Raw genomic sequence first — 21,237 nt, 5'->3', positions numbered from 1 at the left:
TTACTGAGAAGTAGAAAAAGAACGGAAAGGCTAAATGTGAAATGAAGTTATGCTGTTCCCTCGCAAATATTCAGCGGATGTGTTTCATAGCGCATTCAAGATGGCGTTCCATCGAATGGAATATGCTTGTTAGAAAAAGTGTGTGAAAAAAAATGCCGCGGAAAGCTTGAGAGCAACGCGTGCGAGCTGCGAAGTGAAGTTTCGATCGCAGAGTGAATCCTCGTGACTTTGCCATGCATTCTAGATGAAAATAATTCAAATGACGAGGCTGAAACGATGCGTGCATTAACCCAAGTGACAAGGCTTGTTCGCTGATCTTCGGACATTGCGGAGAACCGTGATCGTCGAGCGGCGAACAACGACGCTATGGCGTCCATCGGACGTGTGTATGTGTGTGTCATTATTTTTAATCCGCAATTAACAGCTAATTAAGCAGTCGTAACTACGGATCACAAGTAGAATTCAATGCGTGTAAGATTCGTGCTGACGCCGGTTGCTAAACGACGCGACTCTCTAGCATTAATCGCCCAAACCGGATCAGTTCGTCCAAAAACAAACATTCTGGGCTGCTTTCGTTTCTTCTGTTTGACAGCTCCTAATCTAAATTACTTGGAATATTATGAATATTCCTTCTCGATATCCTCAGTTAAGTTGTCTTCAAATTGTGCTTCCGCTATGATCCTCTTATTAAACAGCATCGTCCAAATCGTTGCTGTTAGAGTTTATTCGTGAGCTCGAGAATGTGATTAAACTGATTTTTCAACAAGTGTGTTTAATTCCAAATGTTTATAATACGATTTATATTTTATATGCTGTTTTAAAATATGTTGTTTTTAAGCCTTTATGAGAGAATTTTAATAATATATCAACGCATGCAATCTTCCATGTAAACATTTCTCTAAGTATAAGACTATAATTATTAATTTCTGTTTTAATATTTAGGTATTTTAATCTTAATATTAATTGAGTGTTTATTTGTGTTGCTTTGTACAAAACAAAGTAAATATTGTTTTATATACTTTTACATGAAATACAAATGTATTATTTGAAATACAATTGTATGTGATATAGCAATGTATTCCATAAATATGCAATCAACTATTATTCATTTTAATTTATTGTACACTGTGTTTTAACATTGAGAATTTAATAAATTGTCAAATTTGATTTATGTCAAATGCATATATAAGGTGCAATATTTTTGTTTTGTATTGTCTATTTTACATTTTTAATATATAATTGTCTTTTAGTTGTTTTTACTTACATATCAGTTTAGATTGACACTTTTTTTACTGTGACAGTTTTTTTTAATCATATGACAGATTATTATTGTTTTCTGAAATTTATGAAGGAATACATTTCTTATTGCAGGCATAAAAGAAAATGAAATTATATAAGTGATATGAAAACAATTTAATTAATAGTGTTATACAGGAAAGTGACTAGACATTCCATGATTTCACATAAAATTTTAGTAGAACACATTGTGACTTAATGGACTTTACACATCATGTCAAATAGTTTGGACAGTTTTTTAACACGTATTGGGGATGTCACTATAGAACGTGTGACCCCTCGTTCAGGCCCTAAGCCTAATGAAACAATAATGTCAAATGATACTGCAACAAACACAGACATGAATAATGTAGAGCCTCAAACAAATGATGAAAGTTCAGAGGAATCTAGTGCTGAAACATCTGATGGAGAACATGACAAGAAAAATGATACATTACAGTCAGAAGAAATAGAAGAAATACGTTCAGAAGGGTCAGGAGACGACATGGATTTAGACGAGACAATTGATTCACAAATTGGTGTGCGAGCGGAATCAGAGCGGCAACATCATTCTCAACCTGAGGATGATGATGAAGAACCAGTTAATATATTGGATACTTTGCCATTAGAAGGTTTGTACATACATTGTTATTTTTGAAATTGCATTAAATTTTAATATTAATAGCCCTTAAATTTTTTAATAGGAGCCCCAATAGAGGGTCAAGAAGTGTCAGAAGCAGACTTACTTGGAAAACCAATTTCAAAAGATACAGATGATGAAGGAAGTATAGGACATGAAAATGACAAAAATGAAGATCAAGCCATGGAAGAGGAAGGTACAGAGAGTAATAAGAGGCATGCTGATTCAGAAAATTCTGATGCAGCTAAAAAGAAACAGAAAAAAGATGATGGAACTGAGGGATCTGCATCAGAATGTGAAACGAAAGCAGAAAAGAAATTAGCAAATATGAGGAGAAATATTCGAGAAGTTATGGATGAAACTCAACTTGATGAAGCTACTTTATCAGCTCAGCGACAAGAGATGGAACGTCTTCGAAGGGTACAAGAACAACAAAGAATAATTCGTGAAGTTCAACGGCAAATAGCAATAAATAGACAAAATAGCAAAACACAAACAAGAGTAATTAGTCTTTTACAAGGAAAACAGAATCAAGCAGGCACTACTATTTCTCAATCATCTCCATCTGCACCAGTTCGTTTACCAAATACAGTGCTCCTTAAAGTAAATTCTGGATCTGGAACTGGATCGCAGACAACATCTGGAATGCAAACAAATCAAATACAAAGAAGATCAGTTGAAAGCTCTCGATGGCAAAAAGGAAGAGGTGTTTACCAAGGAGCACAAACGTCAATTTCGCGAGTTGGAAATCGACCTAGTGGTCCCAATATGTTACAACAAAGAATTCGAATGATGACTCCTTCTGTTAGCATATCTCCTGTAGTTCCTAAAAAGGAACCTATGGATAGGTCAGAATATTACTCAGATTCTGAAATCTCTGATATAGAAGCTGAAGAGGCTTTACGTGAGAAACAAATACATGCTGCTAAAAAGATGTCAACTGGACCAAAGTCTCAGAAAACTGCTAAGGGCAAAGATGTGGTTACAATATCTAGCTCTAGCGAAAGTTCAGATGATGATTGTATAGTTTTAAGTGATCCAAGTGGCGAAGAAGAAACAGACAACGAAGATGATCCATCCAATTCTGGCATGCACACTAATGATAGATATAACATTCCAGATGAACATGGTAGAGTGTTAATAAATGTGGGTCATCCTGAAACAGAACCTGATGTATTTTTAGCTCCACAGGTAGCTCGTATTATTAAACCTCATCAAATTGGTGGTATTCGTTTTCTTTATGATAATATTGTTGAGAGTATTGACAGATTCAAAACTAGTTCTGGTTTTGGTTGTATACTTGCTCACAGTATGGGTTTAGGAAAAACGCTTCAAGTTGCTAGCTTTTGTGATATTTTTTTTCGTTGTACTACTGCGAAAACTGTCCTTTGTATTATGCCTATCAATACATTGCAGAATTGGTTAGCAGAATTTAATATGTGGTTACCATATGAGGATCCTAATGCTCTAGAAAAACATGGTAAAGGTATTAAATCAGAATCTGTTGTAGAACTTAAACAAGAAGTTAAGGACGAAACTGGAAATCAGAGTGATATGTCAAACATGTCAAGTATGTCAAATATCTCAAGGCCTATCAGTACAGAATCAGCTCATCGTTTTGGACAAGAAAATACATCTCAATCTATGAACATTATATCAGAAAATCCATATATTCATCAAGGATATGAAACTCACAATATGATGCCTGGTTATGTACAAGATAATATGTTGAATAAAAATATGCCAGATTCACAAGTACATATAAATGAAAATTATCATAATGATATTTCACAAAATGCATTGTATAATACAAATCCTAATCCAATGTCTACTTTTGATTCAATGAAATCAGAAGTAAATTGTCATAGTATGCAACAAAGGTCAAACATGTCAGATACAAAATTTGGAATGGAAAATCAAAATTCTAGTAACATGTATCCTGGTTTAGAAAATCGGCCACAGGCTCCTATATATCCAGGTATGGAAACTCGAAATTCTAGTACTTTGTATCATGGGGTAGAAAATCATCATTCTGGGCCACCTGTATATTCTACTTATGATAATTCTACTAATACTTTCTCTAATTATGCAAATCGATCAACTCAAGAAACAGATTCAGAATCAAGGAAAGATTGTTTTAAAAATACTTTATCTTCTATAAATGCAGAAGTTAATGTAAAGAAAGAGCCAGAAGAAATGCTTAAGAAGGAGGAAAGTACTTGTACAACAAAAGAAGAAATAGTGAATGAAGAGAAAAAAGAAATTGAAAAAGTTAAAACTCCATTTAGTGTAGATTCACCTATTGGTATGGAAATGAGACCACGGCATTTTCGTTTACATATTTTAAATGATTCTCATAAAACTATGACAGCAAGGGCTAAAATAATTCAAGATTGGCAAGTAGGAGGTGGTGTTTTGTTGATTGGATATGAACTATATAGGCAATTATCTTTAAAAAAACCAAACAAAGCAAAAAGGAAACGTGGTCAACCTTTCAAAGACACTGTTGATGTTGAGGAAGAAGATAAGAATAAAGGATTGTTAGATGAAATGCATGCAGCTTTAGTTAATCCAGGACCTGATTTAGTCATATGTGATGAAGGTCATAGAATAAAAAATTCCCATGCTAGCATTAGTATGGCTTTGAAACAAATGCGCACAAAACGTAGAATTGTATTAACTGGTTATCCATTACAAAATAATCTTTTAGAATATTGGTGTATGGTTGATTTTGTAAGACCCAATTATTTAGGAACTAAAAGTGAATTTTGTAACATGTTTGAAAGACCAATTCAGAATGGGCAATGTATTGATTCAACACCACAAGATATACGTTTAATGAGATATCGTGCACATGTATTACATGCTTTATTAGAAGGTTTCGTACAAAGAAGGTCACATTCTGTATTGCAAGTTTCTTTGCCACGTAAAGAAGAATACATTCTTCTTGTTCGGATGACACCACATCAACGTAAACTATATGATACCTTTATGACTCAAGTAGTAAAGACACGTGCTGTACCTAATCCATTAAAAGCTTTTGCAGTATGTTGTAAAATTTGGAATCATCCTGATATTCTGTATCATTTTCTACGCAAACGGCAAGCTAATGAAGAAGATGATTTAGATTTAGAGGAAACAATTGCTGAAAAATCTACTCCAGGAGGTAAACGTTCTAAAGCTCGCCAACCAAAAGGAGAATCCAAAAAAGGAAAGAAAACAAATACGACTATAAAAAATAAACCAGCAGCCAGCGTACAACCTAATGCTTCTTCATCATCTAATACGGATACTCTAGAGAATGATAACTCACATACTACTCCAAAACAAAATAACTATTCTAATTATCCTCCTATGCCAATGAATAATTCAGGGTATTCAAATTCTATGCCACAAAATTCTTATCCTCATGGTTATCAGAATTATAGATCAAATGATCAAAATACATATTATAGGAATGAAAATACCCATGGAGAATACAATGAATTCTACAATAATCAAAGCTCACAACGATATGGAAATCAATCATTTCAAACATATACACAAACTCCAGGATATAATGCACCACAAAATTATTCTAATCAGTCACAAAATTATATACCAAGTAATGAACAGGCTACAAATAATCATTCTCAAAGGTATTCAACTGCTACTTCCAATTCAGAATTTCGTCCAGATCAAAGTCAAGGAAATAATTATGAAGTATCTGGAATATTTCCACGTCAAACTTATCCTTATCAAGATCATGGACGTAATTATGGATCAAGTATGAATCAAGGATCTAATAATTATTCTCAAGTTCCAAATCCATCTTCTTTTCAATCGCAAATGTCAAATCAACCTACAAATATGCCATTACCGGATTATTCTCCATATACACCAAATCAAACTCAAAATTATAATTCTACAGCAGGTCAAACAAATACCATGTATTCGCGAAATGAAAGTCAACCATTACAAAATTCTACATTAGGATATGGTCCAAATCAACAAAGTCAAAATTCATCTCAAACACAGACTGCTGCATATCTTCCAACTCAACAAGGACAGAGTACAACACCTGGTCAAAATCGTGGTTTTTCACCCAATCAACAAAATCAAAATCTTTCTTTGCAAAGTTCTTCTCATACTTATGGTGGCTCACAGTCATTACCAAATCAGCCTCACAATTATCCCACTCAAGTAAATCCAAATTCTTCATCACAAACACCACTTAATTTTAATCAACAAGCTCCAAATGCTATGCCTCAAAGTCAACCTCATCCATATATAACAAATTCATCAAATCAAGCATCAATTCCACAAAATCAAATACGTGGATATCATCCTACAACAGGTCAAAATCAAATAAATGTATCACAAAATTCATCTTCATATCCCACTGGTCAATCAGCTTCAAATCCCTCTACTCAAACACATGGATATTCTCAAGATCAGCAGGGACCAGTTTCTAATGCACAAAACACAATGCATGGATATTCACATCTTGTATCTCCATCAACACCACAAAATCAGTCTTATCCACCTAATATCCAAAATCAAACAGGAGCTCCATCAAATGCAAATCATGCTTATGGATCTAATCATCAAGGCTCAACATCAATTCCATCAACACCAGCTCATAGATACAATTCTTCTCAACAAGGACAGATGCCACAAGCTCAAAATCAACCTCTTTCATATTCCCAAAATCAACAAACATCAAGCTCTTTAAATCAGAACGATCAATTGTATTCCAGGCCAGATAATCAACAACAAACTCAAACTTATACATCAACAACCAACACATCACATGAATTTTCAACAGATCGTCAAAGTGGCAATTCATCTACCAATCCTTCAAATAATTATTCAGTAAATCAAGCAGCACCTCAGAATACTGTTTTACCAAATTATTCAGCAGATGGTCCAAATCAAGTAAATCAAATGAAGGCTTCAGAGGATCATTATTGGCAAAGAAATTATTCTCAACCATTTCAATCTGATCAGTGTAATGATCCGTATTATCGGGATGTAAATCCTAATGTGAATCGATATCAAAGTAATTATTTTCCATCACAAAATTATCAAAATCAATCTTATGATTATAGTAATAATCATAATTCGGATATTAATACGCGCTCAGAGGATTCAAAGCAATCTCAGCAATCTACTACTCATATTCAAAATTCAGGATCTTCAGAGAAGAACAAAAATAATAAAGAAATGACATCAAGTGTTGGCGTGCAAAGTCAACCAGTTCATCAAAATAATTTATCTACAAATTCGGGTTATAGTTCTGAATCAAATTGTCAGACTCCAATATCTAGATCCCTACAAAATCTTAATTCATTACATAGTCCTCGATTAAATCAAAATGATTTAGTAAAGGAAGATGAAAAAGAAAAAGAAGATTTGCTAGATAAAGATAAAGAAGATAAATCAGATGATGAAATTCTTACGAAAGATGAAGAAAAAGACTGTAAAAGTTCTCCAGGAGGGAAAGAAGACCCTGGAATTCCATACGACTGGGTAAATATAATAAATATAAACATAACTAATATTATACTAACTAATATAAGTAAATTTAATTTTCTTATTTGCAGGCAACAGAATTAATGAAAGGCTATGTACCAGGATTAATTGATGCATCTGCAAAAATGACAATTTTCTTTTGTATTTTGGAAGAAGCAATTAAGCTTGGTGATCGTGTTTTAGCATTCTCTCAATCATTATTTACATTGAATCTCATTGAAGATTTTTTAGCTAGAAACAGTTTAAAGTATCCTGATGGACAAACTGATGCTTGGATTAAAAATGTAAATTATTATCGTCTTGATGGCAGTACTAGCGCCTTAGAAAGAGAAAAGCTTATTAATGAATTTAATAATAATCCAAAAATTCATCTTTTTCTTGTTTCAACTCGTGCTGGTTCACTTGGTATTAATCTTGTTGGCGCTAATCGTGCCATTGTGTTTGATGCTTCTTGGAATCCTTGTCATGATACACAGGCTGTTTGTAGAGTGTACAGATATGGCCAACAGAAACCTTGTTTTGTTTATCGTTTAGTTACTGATAATTGTTTAGAGAGAAAAATATATGACAGGCAAATTAGCAAGCAAGGAATGGCAGATCGCGTGGTTGATCAGTGCAATCCAGATGCTCATCTTTCATTGAAAGAAGCAACTACATTATCTTGGGATTGGGAAGAAGATAGTCAAGTACAAGATTTCTCTCAAACAAAAGATAGTTATTCAGATGAAGTAATGCATCGTGTATTAGAACGTCATTCTTCGTTATTAACTAAACAGCCTTTCCATCATGAAAGTCTTTTAGTTGATAGAAAAGATAAAAAACTTAGTCAAGCGGAAAAGCGATTAGCTCGTCGTGGTTACGAACTTGAAAAAATGGCAGCCAATTGTTCTAGACCCAGTTATAATTATGTTCCTGGAAATACTGCTACACGGGGTACGATTGATTCCAAAATTTAATTGCTTAAAATATGTTCACGTCGGTTATATATTTCTTATACTAAATTATTGTAGCAGGTGGATTACAAATTCGAGCAATTCGAGGTGGTGATAGCAGTACTACTTCTAAACCAGTTGCCTCAGTTAGACCAATGCAGCAACGTGGTGCTGAAGGTTTAGGTTCACGTAGTGTAACAGGAAGTCGATGGATACCAGCAGAAGTATGGCAAAGACAAGGAATGAGTGCGCAAGAAATGACCTTACCTTTAGATGTTGTTATTCCTACTAATTCACCTGATAAAGGAAGTATTGTATTAAAAGCTGGTCAGCGAGTAATGGTACTGAAAAGTCCAAAAGGCATTTATATGCAATTAGAATCTGGTAAAATTATTGCTATTCGAACGGCTCTTAAATTAAATCAACAAAAGCGAGAAGAAGAACAACCCAAGAAAGGTACCAATAATTAAATATTTTATTAAATAGTTATCCTATCTCTTCTAACTTTTAAAATTTATTTTATTTATATTTATAGGTGTATCATCAATGGCACAGAGGAATTCAAAGCCTGAAGTCGGATTTCCATTGAGAAATAACTCAGCTATTTCTATTATACCGAAATCTTCTTCAAGTAATCAAACAAGTGGTCGTTCAATTAACAAACCAGGAAACGGGCCTAATTATAGACCATTTGCAGATAAGGAAACCTCAAAAAGACCAAAACCTGTTGCTACTGCAACTGCCAAGCCATATTTGAGTCAAGTTAATTTAACCAATCAAGTTTCTCTGTCAAGGTTACCAAAAGTAAAGCAGGAACCTGTAGATCATTCCACACTTGGTGAAAATTCAAACTCTTCAGATGGTCAAGTTAGAACTGAACAAAGGGTGGAAGAAGTCAGATTGGAAGATGTGGTTGCAGAAGTAAGTTCGAACACAGATTATAGTCCTAATCATAACCGTGTGGCCAATTCTGATACCGATACTACTGCTCTACAAAAGTCATCTGAAGAAAACGGTCAAGTATATACTTCGGAATCTGTAACTGCACAAAGTGTTCAAACGCAACACGATCAAACGGAAACGGAATTGACATCAAAAATTGATAAACAGTGTTCTCCTTCAATTGAAAAGGAGATTATGAAAACAACTGATACATTAACGAATTATGGGCATGCTTTTCAAACTCAACAAGAAAAAAGAGATACGTCCAATGATGAAATTATAATCGAGGATCCATCGCCAGTATCATCTCAAATGCAATCGCAAGTATCATCACAAATGCCGTCGCAAATACCACCACAAGTATCTCCGCAAGTACAATCACAAGTATCACAGCAAGTGCAGTCACAAGTATTACCTCAGATACCACCACAGTTACCACCACAAATACCACCTCAGATACCTCCTCAGTTATCGTCACAAGGATCATCACAAATACCTCAAGCATCACCGCAAGTTACATCGCAAGTAGCGGTACAAGTTCCAGCACAACCAGCGTCTGGTTCATTGTTAACACAACAGTCTACATCGTCAACTATGCAAGTACCACCAACGACATCTGCATTACGAGGTACGGAAGTCCCTAAAGGTATAACTGATTCAACTATTGGTTCTTCTGCTACATCCGTATGTACTGGAACCAATACTATGACATCTCCAAAAACAGCAGAACCAAGTATGCGTGAAACTTCTATACAAAGTGAGCCTCCTAATGTTCCACAAGGCTATCCTTATGCTCAGTATCCACGATATTACGATTATAGTGATCCTCGATCACGATCATTATCCACTCCTTATGGTACATATTTCCCTGGTGTTCCACCTCATGCAGCAAATCCTAGATTACCAATGGATACTACTAAGAGCCAAACAGAACTAGGAAAACCCATAGAAGAGAGAACAATGATGAATGTGCCTCCTGCATATTCGCAAGTACCTAATACTACTGCCAAAACATTAGCAAATACCACAGAAACGAAAGGTGCAGAAGCGATGGTAACCACAACGGTAGCTACTAATAGAGATGAAACGCATATACCTACTGCGTTTAGTCATCCTACAAGTAGTCGTTATCCTGGACCTTATCCACCAGGACCGTATGATCCATACTCTCAGCATTATCCTCCAGCACCCGGTTCGTCAGCAACTTATCCACCAGGTGGTAAGTTGAGATTTTGTTGCCTCCCATTGTTTATTTATAAAAAAAAATATGTGTTGAAACTACATTTTTGAAGTAGGTGCTCCTGGATATCCAGCATATGGTGGCCCGAGCTACAATACAGAATATGCTCGTATGTATACAGCGTTTCATGGTCCTCCACCAACAGATCCTTACATACATAGAGGTTATGCACCCCCTTCTTCGCATCCACCTAATTATTATCCTCCGTTCCCGCATCCACCACCGCCTTATCCGAATTATTCATTTTTGTCACCATATCCAAATCCTAATATGCCTAGCGAGCCACAGCCACCTGCTCAGTAGGAAACTTAAGTGGTATTATGATAAATTATTAGTTTAATAATTAATAATTTCATAAAATGTCGCATATTGCGAAAGTTCAAAGGCTGTCGCGATTCAGAAGCTTAATAGACTGAAGCTGTAAAACGCATTGATGTAAATATTTAGTCACAAGTATTGTATTAAGATAATAAATTTATGCAGGTACTTTAAAAAAAGTACTATGTTTATGACGAGAGAGATGAAATAATCTCAATTAACTTTGAACTGTGCAATTTGTTGAAATGTTCAGAATATTTAGCCTTGACTGTCATGCCGTTTTACGATGCGTCTATTCGACTAACATGTCAGTGGTTATAAGTACGGATCATTTCTCAATTTGATATTCCATTTGAGTATTTACGTTTTTATTTTAGCACATTGACATTCATTATGTGGATGTATTAAAGATTTATTAAGAAATGAGGAGATACTTTTAACATAGAAAGAATTTTTGTTATTTATTTTTAATTTTCTACTTTTTATTCTTTATTTTTAACAAGATAACAAGGAATATTGAATGAGAAATAATTTTGTACATTTTAAACGAGTAACATAAAGAAGAAAGGAATGCTGCTTATTATTATTTAGCTTTGTGCATAAATGCTATATCAATATACTTTCGTATTCTAGGAGAAAAATATAAGAAAATGATTCGGTCAAATCCAATACTCAGAAAAATATGAATTGTAAGGAAAGAGTGAAAACATATTTGTAAAAGTTTACATACCAGCATTCCATCTTCGATTTTATATATATTGAAAATAGAATTATATGTTGTTTTAAAATTAATAAAATTTTCATTTTGGTTAATTGTGGGAGAGTGATGGATATTTACGTATTATTTATAAAATGATATTATTTAAAGATATATTTAAAAAGTTATTAATATTTTTTGAGTAGTAACACTCAGTTTATATAATCTTAGAATTTAATACTTTTAATATTTTGATTAAACTATTATATACATCATATATAATAATATTTTTTTTTTACCATATATTATTACATTATTCATCACTCTTCCATGTATTACAGACTGCGCATCGCTATTTCGGTTTTCATAACAACAATTAATCTTTAAACAATAAAATTAGGCTTCATTTACACCACATGCTCTGAATCTATATATCACCTCTAACTTTTTACATACATTATACGTACAGTATTCACTTGGAACATTTAGCAGCCAGTATACAGTTTACAGCGTCCTTAGCAAGTTGTATATGACTATGTATTACTATTAAACGTTACAATTTCTGAAATAGATAATCTCATAGTAGGATGTAGGATTGTTGTTAACTAGAATGTCTTACAGTTCATGACTGTCTTGGAATATAAATAAAAAGGAGGACAGGGAGAACCATGATTTTCAAAAGTGACTTTTCAAGCTCGGAACTGTGATATTTTGTCATATTCTCGTGCAACATTTTTGCTTGTATACATTTATTTGGAATCGAAATTGAATTTCGATTCTTGCATAAAATTGGTGGATATGAAGGACAATGATCGCAGATGTTGGCGTACTGGATTAAAATTGTGCATTTATGTTAATGTAAGTTAATTGGGAGATAGAAGCACGAGATTTTTAATCAATTTCCCAAATGGGATATAGAGCCGCATGCATGTTTATCATGGTGCTCCCTTTAAATACTATAGGTGAATTATTATATAAATATTCATGCTGGACACTATTAGTATGTGTTTCTCATTGAATCTGTCATGTGTTTGCTACACAAGAGATACATTGACATCTTACATGTTGGTACGTGTTGTGGTTGTACGTTTTCTAGGTTTTAAGTGTACAGGATTGACATGATGCGAATATTAATGTGAGATGTATTTTTGCAAACAAATGACAGAATCTATTGCAAATACATACAAGATTATATTTACGAAAGATGAAACAATTATTTTGTCTCTGTTATAGCTTTTTTGCCATTTACATACTTGTAAATATCCATAATTTACATTTCATACTTTATTTATTACTATACATTATCCATTATTATCGCTTTTTTGATGTCAGAGTATTGCTCTTATGTAAAATAAATTGTTTACACTGATCAAGATTGTTTTTGATTGTAGTATTGTTATGCGAAGAAATTGAAGCATATAGTATATATATAGTATATGTATAATTTACTATATATAATTATATATAAATATATATAATTGTTTGTATGACGTTTATCCTTACGTCTCTGACCAACCGTTTGACTTGAAATTAACGTTTGCATGTAGATGCGTAGAATAAAAAACTTAATACTTATATGTCAAAAAGGTTAAGGTTGTAATTAAAAAATGAATCTACACATACAAATTTTAATATCCTTATGGTAACATGAACAAAATATTCTTAATTACACTTTTCTCTATGCATATTATGTGATTTATTATGTCACACATAATGTCATGAGTTTATTGAAAAGTTATAATTAACAATTCAATTTATAGGAGAAAATCTTATATTTTTTTTTATAAATAATTTTTCTCTGATTGTAATTTTTCTATAAGCCATGCTACAGTGTACAAAGAAAATAAAATCGTTCGAAATTAAGAGAAATAATTTTTTTGTAACAAGTAAGTTTAATAACACTACACTAATTTAATAAAAAAAGTAATAAACTTATACTTGTGTATACGCGTCATATTGTGTATTTTTTATTTATTTATTTTTTTCATTCTATACAATGTTATTCGTTTTAAAATATATTCTTTATAAAAAAATGCAAGAATATCGTTATAGATAAAAAATGGTTTTATATTGATTTTTATTTATACTGATATCTCGGAAATATAAAAGGGAGTATGCAATATGTATCGATAAGTTATATTTAGTTTTTTTAAATTATATTGTTTGAAATACGTAAATATTATAATTGTATGTTATTTGATAACATATATAACAATAAGTTGCTGAAGTTTTATTTTTTCTTTACTTTGAACTTTCAAATTTTATCAATTTTACCGCCAACAGTGTCGTATTATGCAAAACTAAGTGATTGAAACAAGAGGCATCACCGTCGAGCATTTGAACGTCGGTAAAGTGAAAAGTAACGTAAATGCAGTTTGTCTCGCGTAATTTGCAGCATCTTTGCAAAAGAGCTACACGTGGTCTATACAAGCATAACTCAATTTATAAACAGCTATTACGAAGATTTACTGTAACTGCTAGGTTAGGTGATTTTAGTAAGTGGGGTACAACTAAAAAGAATCGTAAAGTGAAAATACAAATTAAACAGGATATGTCGGATCCAAAAATTGAAGATATCCTAGCTCCTTTACGGAATAATGTCAAGGAACAAGTAAGTGCCATATGGATGAGATTTGACAAAAGATTTAGTCAAATATGTAATAGATTTTAATATATTTTTATATTGAATATGTAATTTTTACTATCATAGAAGTTTGTTTATTATTAAATGCTTTAATTCAATTTTTTATTATTTTTTTTTTTGTTGCATCTGGCTTATTTAATGCTATGTATATTATACAATATTGTGTTGCAATATCATTATTTTTTATGGTTAAAGGGTGACTATGTGCGAAAACTTAAATCTGATGGTGCTCCAGAACTGGACATTAAAAAAGCAGTTGTCGAGCTTAAACTTCGGAAGAAATTATTGGAAGAAAAGGAACTATCTCTTTCGGAAACAATAGAATTTGATAGGGCAAGAATGGACGATCTTCTAAAACGTAGATTTTTCTTTGATCAATCCTTTGCTATTTATGGAGGAATTAGTGGACAATTTGATTTTGGTCCTATGGGTTGTGCATTAAAAACGAATGTATTAAATACATGGAGAAGCTTTTTTATATTAGAAGAACAAATGTTAGAAGTAGATTGTTCTATTTTAACACCAGAACCTGTACTTCAAGCATCTGGACATGTGGAAAGATTTGCAGATTTAATGGTGAAAGATATAAAAAGTGGAGAATGTTTTAGATTAGATCATTTAATTAAGTCACATTTAGAGAAAGTGATTAGTGATAAAAAAACTAATGAAAATGTAAGTGCAGAATGTAAAGATATTATTATTAAATTGGATGGAATGACCAAGGATGAAATGGCAGCAGTTATGTCTAAATTTAATATAAAGTCTCCAATCACTGGGAATGATTTAACAGAACCAATAGAATTTAATTTAATGTTTGGAACTCAAATTGGTCCTTCTGGACTTGTGAAAGGATTTTTAAGACCAGAAACTGCTCAAGGAATTTTTGTAAATTTTAAACGATTGCTTGCATTTAATCAAGATAGATTACCATTTGCTGCAGCTCAAATTGGAAATGCATTCCGTAATGAAATTTCTCCTAGATCTGGTTTACTAAGGGTGAGAGAATTTACTATGGCAGAAATAGAACATTTTTGTGATCCTAATGATAAAAATCATCCTAAATTTGAAAATGTTAAAGATTTGAGTGTACTTTTATATTCTGCTTGTAATCAAATGGATGGAAAGAGTGCACAGCATATGACTTTAGGTGATGCTGTATTAAATAAACTTATAGCCAATGAAACATTAGGATATTTTATGGGTAGAATTTATTTATTTTTAATTAAAGTTGGAATTGATCCAAAAAGATTACGTTTCCGTCAACACATGGGAAATGAAATGGCGCATTATGCTTGTGATTGTTGGGATGCTGAATGTTTAACATCTTATGGTTGGATAGAATGTGTTGGTTGTGCAGATCGTTCTGCCTATGATCTTACACAACATACGAAAGCCACTGGAGTAAAGTTAGTAGCAGAAAAAAAATTGTCAGCACCAAAAAATCTTGATGTATGCGAAGTAGTATCAAATAAAGTTATTATTGGGAAAACGTTTAAAAAAGATAGTAAATTAGTACAGGATGCTTTAGCAGCATTAAATGAGAGTAATATTAATGCCTTGGAAACTGAAATTAATGAAAATGGAGAAACTGAATTAAAGCTTTCAAATGGTACTACAGTAAAAATTACAAAAGACTTGATTGAAGTAAAAAGATATCAAAAGACAGTGTATGTAGAAGAAATAATTCCTTCTGTAATTGAACCATCTTTTGGTATTGGTCGTATTATGTATGCTATATTTGAACATAATTTTAAAGCAAGAGGAGGAGATGAGAAACGAACTTATTTCAGTTTACCACCAATTGTGGCTCCTTTAAAGTGTTCAGTGTTACCACTCAGTGGTAACAGTGAATTTATACCATTTGTGAAACACTTATGTATGTATTATAACTTTTCAAAATACATGTGTATATTTTGAATTTTGAAAAATTTATATTATACTTATATAAATATTATACTTACATATAGCCCAGAATCTCACGAGGGTAGATGTTTCGCATAAAATCGATGATTCTTCCGGTAGTATTGGACGCAGATACGCACGGACAGATGAGATTGCAATACCATTTGGTATCACCATAGATTTTGATACTTTGAAAACACCTCATACTGCTACACTTCGTGAACGAGATAGCATGGGCCAAGTTAGAATAAATGTAAGTAGGCATTTTACAATTTGAAAACATAGGAATGTAGAGTTTACGAAAATTAAATCATTTGAATTACAGTTGGACGAGATTCCAAATGTGGTAAGAGGTTTATCTAATGGTAAACTTACATGGTTGGAAGTTGAACAAAAATATCCCAAATTTGAGCAGCAAGAAACAACAGAAGTACAGTAATATATATTGAATAAAATATATTGAACAAGTAACTTATTTGCAATATAAATATATAAATTACTATACTAGTAATTTTTAGTTTGCATTTATATAATGTGCATTTTATATGTATTGACGTTTATGTTGTTTTGCACAAATAATTATATGTATATTGCTAATAAAACGGAAATTTTGACTTTTGCAACACTTTGATAATATATGAATTTTGATCAGCAACAATAAAAGTTGATATCAAATTTAACACCCATTCTGTCAAAATCGTGTTTAAAACAAAGCATCATACATCTTACGCACTTGATCCATTTTTCTTTATCTGAACTATCGTGTATAACATCTTGAAGTTGCATATTAACACGATGAACATCTGAAAAACATAAAAATTGATAGTCACCGATACACATTTTAATTTATATCGTGTATATTAAGTAATTACTGCAACGGCCAGATCGTATTTGACAGCATATAGCACAAAGTGTTTTCAACGTTCGAATTTCACCGACAAATTCGAAAAATCGTAGTGATGGTAAGTAAATGAAGAGATGTCTTAGTTGATTATCCAAATTCTGTCGATTGTGCCATAACTGCAGGCATAAGTATACTGTACAACAACAATAATAATGGTTATTTGAATTTCAAAATTACAGAAATGTGAAAAGTAATTCAAACACGTAGTCGATATCAATAATCGAAATGCTACTTATCGATGAAGAGGATTAGTACCACTAACTATTCATAGGTGGCGTAGAAAGATTCGCGTTTCAAAGTTTAACGTCGGTTTATGAATCGGAATAGAAAAAAAAGCTATAATTTGAAATGATAAAAAAAGCATACAAGTAATTTCGCGATTTCAATTACCTAAACTATTCGAATACCACGCACAAAGTGTTTTAATCGTGCAATCGAGGTACCACGGTTGTCGAAATCTCAAATTGATACTCGTCGACAGTGCGAAAGTATGTATCCGAGTTTGCTTCGTGAAAAATTTCTTGTGAACATCATATTGTGGTATTCCAACTAAAAATAGAAGAAAATACTTGTATGTATGTTCTCTTTTTGATATATTGTTAGTATATTATGAAATTGTTTCGTACTAATAGCATATTGTACTTTTAGTTTCGGTGCCCAAAAATGAGTTGTTCTCCAAGCTGCATCTGGTATCACGATTGTTTCAATATCATGTCCATTTTGAGTTTTTTGCAAAATTTCTTCTTCTAAACACAATAGCTGCAACCAGTGCCAATTCGTTCGAAGTTTTCTACGATTGAATTCTAAGGTAAATTTATGTTTTTCACTGACGCCATTGGTTAAATGTAAAACTATATCTATATTTTCTAACAAACCATCCGCCATTATTGCATTTCGATGACGTAGGCAAGATGGATAGATTCATCTTATAATTAGACTAATATTGCAACGACTAAAATAGCATAGAAGATTAAGTAGTCAATATACTTGGCCAAACTGACAAGCAGATCTCCCGTGGGTGTCGCTATATACGCGTAGTTTACGGATAGGGTGGTGAGAAACTCTAAACAGCCGATTGCGCGAAACCAATCGCATATCTTGATTCTTTTGTCTGCGTAAAATCTTGATTCACCGTGATAGTCAGCATCTCCCGCGAGGCTTACCATTTTCTCGAACGCGCGCCAACAATGCACATATTTCATTGTTTTACGGGAGTTGTACAGTGCCAATAGTAGTCGTACACGTTCGTCCGGCGTTAACGATAAACCTTCCAGACAAATAGATTCCAATCTAGTTTGTTTGCTACAATGCATTATACGTTTAATATAATTTTAAAGCTTCCAAATTATTTTTGCTAAATTTTATTTTTATTAATATAGTATATTAATTTACTGGATGAGTCGTTCTGGACGTGTTATTAAATTTTTTCGACCAATTCGATCGAACGTTTGCAAACGGATTAATTGTGCCCAAACGCTCATGCCTCTCTTGCGTTTTTGGCTATGCAAAAGTCTACAACATTGAAAGTATATTTTTGAATTAGAGATGTTCAATAGTTTTAAATTCTATGTTCGTTGTTCTATTATTGACTAAGGCGCGAGATGATTAAATTTCTTGTAAAAATTTGATATTTGGTTTGTTTATAAAGATTAGATTTATCGCATGTAGAATAGAAGAAAGAGAAATAATTTGAAGAATTATCAAGCGTCTAGATCCGTATTCGATTAAAAATGGAATAAATGATATCGGTTCGATTAAGCTGTTATTAGATTCTTACTTGGCCAATGTAACGAGCAGAGCGTGATTCACTTGTCTCTGGTAGAAGTGCGAATTTTTCACTGCGGTTGAGTATAAGTGCCAGTAGAAACGGGCCTGAGCATAATAACTTTTTAATTACCAGCCACCGCATGTTCCCGCCGACCGACATTCGTAATTGAGTTCTAGTCGTTCGGGTTAATTGAGTTCTCGGCTTTTGAATTCGCCGGGTTTCCTCCGGTGATATACATACCTCCCTCGAGGGCAGAGGCAAATTCGACGCTGCCCTTGGAAACGCGGCCCTCTCGCAATGCACCATCATTTCCCAGTGTCTGCGAGACTCGTTTGTGTATTGTGTTCTACGAACCATGTTTTTCCGATTTTTTTTTTTTTTTTGATTTTCTATTGCTTTTTTTCATTCTCCGTCATTTTTCGCATTACGTCATTATTGTAAGAAATATTACCTGGGAAACTGTTTAAACATCTCTTCGGCCAGAGGATCTGATTGCTCTGTGATGTTGTAACACGCCGAGAACGATCTGCAGCTTGACGCAAATGACTCTTTCGTTTCACAGCTTTTTTTTATTATTAAAAAATTAAAAAATTAATAAAATAATAAAAAATTAAAAAAATAAATTTGTGACAAGCTTTAATTTTCTATATCATTAATTCAACTACTCAGTATCAATTATTCAATTACATCGAATTCTCCTCTTGTTTGCTGGACAGTGAACTAGATTCATCCGTTGGCGATATGTCATTTCGACAAACAGAAATATTGTTTCTGTTGAATTTGTGACACATCCTAATTATAATTATAATCTAATTATATTTTGTTATATTATCAAGATGATGTTACTTTGTACTCGATTTTTCTGTTCCTCTGAAATCTGCATTTGATTCGTCTGATAGATTGCGACACACTGAATGATTTACGCAAACATGATTCGTTACATGAAAATTCGATTTTCTTATCTCGTCATAATTAGATATATATCTTTGACATACTAATGTTCTTGAAGCCATTTGTTCTTGAAAGTAAAAAGAAATTAAGAAAACTTTTATAAAAAAAGATTAAAAAGGTTAAACTGTTACATTTATTTATATTTTTAAGTGGTGCATGATTGATTAGCAAATGTTCTACTTTATACATATATGAAATAAGTAAATATATATCATACATACTACGAAAGTATCGACAACGTTGCTTCGTTACTTATCGAATTTCACGTATATTGTTGTGATGTTACTGATACAATCAAGAAATATATACATGTTCATCGATTTTAGACAAAGAGTTACAGAGAGTTACAGGCTATGATAGCAGTCCCTTATTTATTGTCGGAATAGTATCCATTTAATCGAGTATTGGGCATAGACGTTTGGTTGGTAGATTGTATTTTAAATCACGAGGACCACCCGCGTGTTTGCAAGCGAGTTTAAAAATGAAAGACGGAAATAATTTTCTTGCTTCTCCGAGCACAAAAGATTTCTATTTAGACGAGTGTTGCTGGCGTATGCATTGTTTTAAGGTATTTTATGATACGGAGAAAGGCTGTGGAATAGAGAAGGAGAGATAAGAAAGAAAAAGCGAGACATTCACAAGGGCTGAGCTCGAACTACCAGTTCGTGGGTGCGGTTCCAATTATCCACAGTGGCTCTCAGAAAGGAAAAAGGACCAGTGGAGCCCCTAGGCCGCAAAAAGGGTGGAGTCCTCTTACCGTTCCCTTTTCTTTCTCTTTCTTCATGCAACCCTCCCGGAGAACGTGTCGAATCGATTCTTCTCGACTCGTTTGCAAGCCGTCCACCGAGTGACACACCGGATACGTGGCTGCTCGTTCATTATCATTTTTTATTCCTACAACGGGATATTTCGCATGCTTTTGTTTCAACATACATATCCATTTTATCGAGACATAACAAAGGACAAATAACGGCAGAAACGGAAAGGGGATTGCTCGTAATTCTTTCGACGCGTGAATTTGAGTTAAAATAACTTTATCTCTCTCTCTCACGTTTTCGTGATATCGGCGATGATTTTCTGTTGAGTATCTCTCGGAAGCATTCCACAGGGGATTGTCTCGTTCTCTTTTTATCCGTTAAGCGGTTATTTTTCGCTCGAGGCTCATTCAGCTGTAACCCGTTAAATACAATAGCTCGTGTCTCGTTGAAACGAAACTGTTTTCCGGAGACAATCCCGAAAATAGTTCGACCAGGAAGAAAATCGTTTCTGTTTGCGTCGCGGCAGATCTGCACGGTCGATATTACTCGTTCTGTGTCTTCGTGGCTTACGAATGGTTCTTTAGTGAAAGAGTTCGGTGAAGTGTAATTAAACGATTTAGTTTTGCAGAACAGTCGTTGGTTTGCAAATAAAAAGTCCCTCGGTTACAATCGAGAGTAAGACTCTTGTCAATTTATGAAATAAAGTCAGAAGCAATTTTATCGCGTGAAATACGTGGCAAGTACGCAGAAGT

The 21,237-nt window shown here is 33.2% G+C and overlaps 3 protein-coding genes across 14 annotated transcripts; 2 read left to right on the top strand and 1 right to left on the bottom strand.

Annotated features, from left to right (window-relative positions):
- Positions 1-82: 82 nt before the first annotated feature.
- On the top strand, positions 83-13,344 carry LOC122532630. Of its 12 annotated transcripts, XM_043661559.1 has the most exons (8): positions 83-386; positions 943-999; positions 1,425-1,907; positions 1,980-7,426; positions 7,501-8,362; positions 8,440-8,817; positions 8,897-10,522; positions 10,596-13,344. In XM_043661559.1, the coding sequence occupies exons 3-8, from the start codon at positions 1,511-1,513 to the stop codon at positions 10,844-10,846; spliced, it is 8,961 nt and encodes a 2,986-aa protein (XP_043517494.1). In that variant the 5' UTR covers positions 83-386; positions 943-999; positions 1,425-1,510; the 3' UTR covers positions 10,847-13,344. The 12 variants fall into 12 exon arrangements, with proteins under 12 accessions (XP_043517494.1, XP_043517495.1, XP_043517492.1 ...); XM_043661560.1 differs by lacking the exon at positions 943-999 and having other exon boundaries at positions 1,435-1,907; XM_043661557.1 differs by lacking the exon at positions 943-999.
- A 490-nt stretch (positions 13,345-13,834) lies between these two features.
- Positions 13,835-16,727, top strand: LOC122532644 (glycine--tRNA ligase). Its single transcript, XM_043661610.1, has 4 exons — positions 13,835-14,169; positions 14,398-16,078; positions 16,170-16,357; positions 16,430-16,727. The coding sequence occupies exons 1-4, from the start codon at positions 13,927-13,929 to the stop codon at positions 16,541-16,543; spliced, it is 2,226 nt and encodes a 741-aa protein (XP_043517545.1). The 5' UTR covers positions 13,835-13,926; the 3' UTR covers positions 16,544-16,727.
- A 25-nt stretch (positions 16,728-16,752) lies between these two features.
- On the bottom strand, positions 16,753-19,567 carry LOC122532659. The gene is made up of 10 exons (XM_043661639.1): positions 19,464-19,567; positions 19,228-19,338; positions 19,017-19,122; positions 18,786-18,880; positions 18,401-18,520; positions 17,996-18,310; positions 17,635-17,798; positions 17,399-17,557; positions 16,977-17,141; positions 16,753-16,907 (listed from the first exon to the last, which is right to left on the bottom strand). The coding sequence occupies exons 1-10, from the start codon at positions 19,565-19,567 to the stop codon at positions 16,753-16,755; spliced, it is 1,494 nt and encodes a 497-aa protein (XP_043517574.1).
- Positions 19,568-21,237: the final 1,670 nt, after the last annotated feature.

The sequence above is a fragment of the Frieseomelitta varia genome, unplaced genomic scaffold (genome assembly GCF_011392965.1).
Source record: "Frieseomelitta varia isolate USP_RPSP 00005682 unplaced genomic scaffold, Fvar_1.2 scaffold_462, whole genome shotgun sequence".
NCBI classification, from domain to species: domain Eukaryota; kingdom Metazoa; phylum Arthropoda; class Insecta; order Hymenoptera; family Apidae; genus Frieseomelitta; species Frieseomelitta varia.
Note: the sequence above shows the minus strand (reverse complement) of the source record. Positions and strands in the feature narration are given on the sequence as shown.

Coding starts and splice junctions, on each gene's coding strand:
- LOC122532630 (XM_043661560.1), top strand. CDS start 1,511: ATGTCAAATAGTTTGGACAGTTTTTTAACACGTATTGGGGATGTCACT. Junction 8,363..8,439: donor TGGAAATACTGCTACACGGG/GTACGATTGATT, acceptor AAATTATTGTAG/CAGGTGGATTACAAATTCGA. Junction 8,818..8,896: donor AGAAGAACAACCCAAGAAAG/GTACCAATAATT, acceptor TTATATTTATAG/GTGTATCATCAATGGCACAG.
- LOC122532644 (XM_043661610.1), top strand. CDS start 13,927: ATGCAGTTTGTCTCGCGTAATTTGCAGCATCTTTGCAAAAGAGCTACA. Junction 14,170..14,397: donor GGAATAATGTCAAGGAACAA/GTAAGTGCCATA, acceptor TTATGGTTAAAG/GGTGACTATGTGCGAAAACT. Junction 16,358..16,429: donor TGGGCCAAGTTAGAATAAAT/GTAAGTAGGCAT, acceptor TTTGAATTACAG/TTGGACGAGATTCCAAATGT.
- LOC122532659 (XM_043661639.1), bottom strand. CDS start 19,567: ATGTGTCACAAATTCAACAGAAACAATATTTCTGTTTGTCGAAATGAC. Junction 17,558..17,634: donor AAAAGTACAATATGCTATTA/GTACGAAACAAT, acceptor TTCTATTTTTAG/TTGGAATACCACAATATGAT. Junction 17,142..17,398: donor GTGGTATTCGAATAGTTTAG/GTAATTGAAATC, acceptor GTTGTTGTACAG/TATACTTATGCCTGCAGTTA.